General features: G+C 46.3%; 1 protein-coding gene across 1 annotated transcript; it reads right to left on the minus strand.

Moving 5' to 3' along the window:
• Positions 1-583: 583 nt before the first annotated feature.
• On the minus strand, positions 584-955 carry LOC140856326 (uncharacterized). The gene has a single exon (XM_073253435.1). It carries the CDS (start codon positions 953-955, stop codon positions 584-586), a length of 372 nt encoding a protein of 123 aa, XP_073109536.1.
• Positions 956-3,691: the final 2,736 nt, after the last annotated feature.

A 3,691-nucleotide genomic window follows, 5' to 3' on the forward strand; every position in this document is an offset into this window, starting at 1 on the left:
CGTTCTGAGGGTCTAATTAGTTATTCCTCACAAGTGGTGTTATGTGTCTGCGGCAATCTTGTGCTTACAGTATCTAGCACTTCTCATCTTCGCGCGAGAGGCAGTGTGTGCCAATGGCGAGCTTGTGCTTACGGTATCTAGCACTTTCGATGATGTTCTGAGGGTCTGATTAGTTATCTCTCTCGAAGTTTTTTCAAGGGTCTTCCTCCGCTTCTCGTACGACTCGGGCTCTGCAGGGATCTGGTAAGTTAGCCCCGTCTCAAAGTTGTCGAGATCTTCTCGAGGATCTGGTAAGTTAGCCCCGTCTCAAAGTTGTCGAGATTTTCTCGAGGATCTGGTAAGTTAACCCTCACATTAGTTGACCGTAGTTATAGTTCAGGATCTTAAGTAGAAGGAGGAGGCAACTCTTGGAGGACTCGGGTGCTCATCGCAAATTGATAGCCCTGCAAATTTTATTTTCATGAAAAGTATTGTTATGTCATTGGCAATATATGCGGAGGTTGGCCGAGTTCCATGGCTTAAAAATTAGAGTCCTGTTGAGCTGCTTTAGCCTATAAGTTTCTGAGCATACCACTTCACCCACTTAGTAAAGACCTTCCCAATTGGGTGATAGCTTCTTCTGCTCGATAGGCTGTGAGACTTTGGCTCGCCGCAGCACTAGATCACCAGCTCGGAACTCTTTTAGCTTAACCCGAAAGTTGTAATATCTGGCCACCCACTGGTGGTAGGCAACCATTCTAACAGCAACGCATTCCCTACTCTCCTCGATCAGATCAAGATTGGCACGGAGCCACACTGAATTGGTGTCTTCATTATATTGCTCAACCTTGGGAGAGGGAAGTCCAAATTCCAAGAGAATAACTACCTTATTCCCGAAAGCCAAGTTGAAGGGTGTTTCACTAGTTGGAAGCCTCTGAGTGGTCCGAGGTACCTCATCTCTTGACAAGCATGTCATCAACATATGCCTTCATATTGTGGTTAAGCTGATCTCTAAAGATTTTGTCCACCAACCGTTGATAAATGGCCCTTGCATTTTTCAAACCAAAGGGTATTACCCTGTAAAAATAGAGTCCACGGTCAGTAACAAAAGCTATTTTCTCCTCATCCTCAGATGCCATACGGATTTGATTATAGTTTGCAAAAGCATCCATAAAGTTGAAGAGCTCATGCCCCGAGATGGCATCTACCAATTAATCGATCTGAGACAAAAGATAGCTGTCTTTAGGACAGGTTTTGTTGAGGTTGGCAAAATCGATACACATGCGCCATTTTTCGTTTGCCTTCTTGACGAACACAACATTTGCTAGCCAGTCTGAGTACATGACCTCCTAAATGAAACCAGCTTTGAGCAGCTTATCGACTTCCTCAGCTATGGCCTTTTGACACTTCGAAGCAAAACTCTACTTTTTTTGCTTTATCGACTAACCGATTGAGTCCACCCCTAGGTGATGGGATATGACCTCAGAATCGATGCTGGATATGTCTGCAGCAGACCAGGCGAAAAGATCCACATTCTCCTATAAAAAATTAATTAGTCAGTATTTGATTACATCATCTAAATGTGAGCCGATTTTCACCATCCGACTTGGATTCTCTTTCCTCAGCGAGACATCTAAAAGATCCTCGGTTGGTTGGGAGCGTCTGTCAATCAGGTCCTCCCTAGCATCCAAGCCTATCGGGAGCTCGGACTGGATCTCTGTCGGGGCCGGTTGATCCTCTGTTCCTAGCTTGGCGGCAAAGCATTCATGAGCCATGACTTGGTTACCTCGGATCTGTCCCACTCAGTGTTTGGTCAGAAACTTCACCATCAGATAGTAGCTTGAATCGACAGCTTTCAAAGTTCACAGACTAGGACGGCCGAGGATGGCGTTGTAAACTGAGGGACTCCTCTGACCCAGATGACCCCCCAGTAATCATGTGGATTTTTCCTCGGATGGGTCACTCTTCTTTTGCCACTTGCCCTCTGATCTACTGCCGCTCCTGCCACGCTGGCGCTTACTGCGACTGAGGCGGAAGAAGAGGCTGCTGAGGCAAAGGGGGTGGCTGCAGAAGGCACAGACGGCACCATCAAGGGAAATGTATGACGCACCACTGTAGGGAGTGCAGGAACAATCTGGGGAGACTGTGGCGCTGCCTGAAATGGTGCGAGAAAGATCTGGACTGATTGAATTACGATCGTCAGATGTTGAACTTGCTGGAAGAACTGACCGAATTGATCAGCCGTGATTGGCACCGGCTGAGCTGATTGAACTAGTGGAGGGATGATCGGTTGAACCAGTAGAGGAATTTTCGATGCCAGCGGTTGAACTTAATTGTCAGTCTGGCTGACCGTTTGTCGGAAAACGACGGCATTGGAAAGCCGGGAAGATGTCTATTTTTGAGCAATGAATACGAATGTTGGCCCTTCCTCTATCTGCTGCTGCTGAAATCGATCGAGGTCGGGAGATGGATGCCTGGTCCTCATATAGTGATGCTGGCACTGGAGCGACCTGCAAGATAAGTCTCAAATCGGAGGTTGTGGCTCCGACGAAGACCCTTCGATGCTCAAGTCAGAAAAGCAGAAAACAAAGGAGCAACAATGGGTTCTCTGATAGGGATTTGATTGGACTTGCCTGAGTCTTCGGACCTCCGGTTGCTTATATAAAAGAATATCAGACAGCTTAATTGTTAACTGTGAGATCGCACGATCCTGAAATTGCCAGACCGTTGGATATATCAAACTGAGCGAGATAATTCAGTCCTTAATCGCTCCTGCGAAATCAGGAGAGACGGTTATGCTAGATCTTATCTATTCGAGATAAATAGCTATCTCGCACGTTGAAGAGATAAGTCGGTTGAGGTGATGAGGGCAGCTCATACACAGGTTAGACTTCGTGGATGTCTCAGCTCGATATGAAGACGGACTCCTCAACTCATACGGTGGTCAATGATTGTGTTGATGATCCAAAAATTTGAAATGTCTTATGATGTAGCACTGATCTGAAGTGCTTATGATAACCACCATAATAAAAATCATTGTGTAACAAATTAAAATAATTATCTTCCCTGCTACATGGCATGAAAGCCTAGCATTCTGAAGCCAGCCTGTGAGTTTCTTCGTGAGATGAACCTTGCTTTATAACGTGTAGACTTTTGTGAGCCCCGTCTGCGCGTATAATATAGGGAATGGCACAGCCGAACGTATTTTGTAGTGTAATAATGCAGTGGAGATTCTATTCAAGATTTAATGCAGTAGAGACGGGGTTAAATAATGACGATGGTAATCGTAATGCTGCGTTGGTTGTCATAATCGGCTGTGGAAAAATGTTGTATGGTAAAATATAATCTGGCGCGCGTGAAAAAATCATGATTTTGGGCACACGATAGTCCTGAATGGGTGGGTCACGTGCATCACGTGTGGCATGGCGGGGGACAGGGTTGCGACAAACTTTTTCTCGATGTCTAAGAACCACACAGTAACGTACCTGGTTCCCGGTCGCTGGTTGCAGAGGAGAGGAGGCGGGGACCGGCACGAAATCCGATGCAAGGTCGGAAATTGGTAGGAATAAAGAAAATCGGAATTAATTAATGGACAAACGCGCATACGGAACAGTGCAGAAAGGGAAGGGGAAGCACGGTATCCGACGCGTCAGAGGTCCGATCACGAGAACTCGTGTGAGCTGTGGACGGTGGTGATTTGATGGATCAGGAT

The sequence above is a fragment of the Elaeis guineensis genome, chromosome 3 (assembly GCF_000442705.2).
Source record: "Elaeis guineensis isolate ETL-2024a chromosome 3, EG11, whole genome shotgun sequence".
Taxonomy (NCBI): domain Eukaryota; kingdom Viridiplantae; phylum Streptophyta; class Magnoliopsida; order Arecales; family Arecaceae; genus Elaeis; species Elaeis guineensis.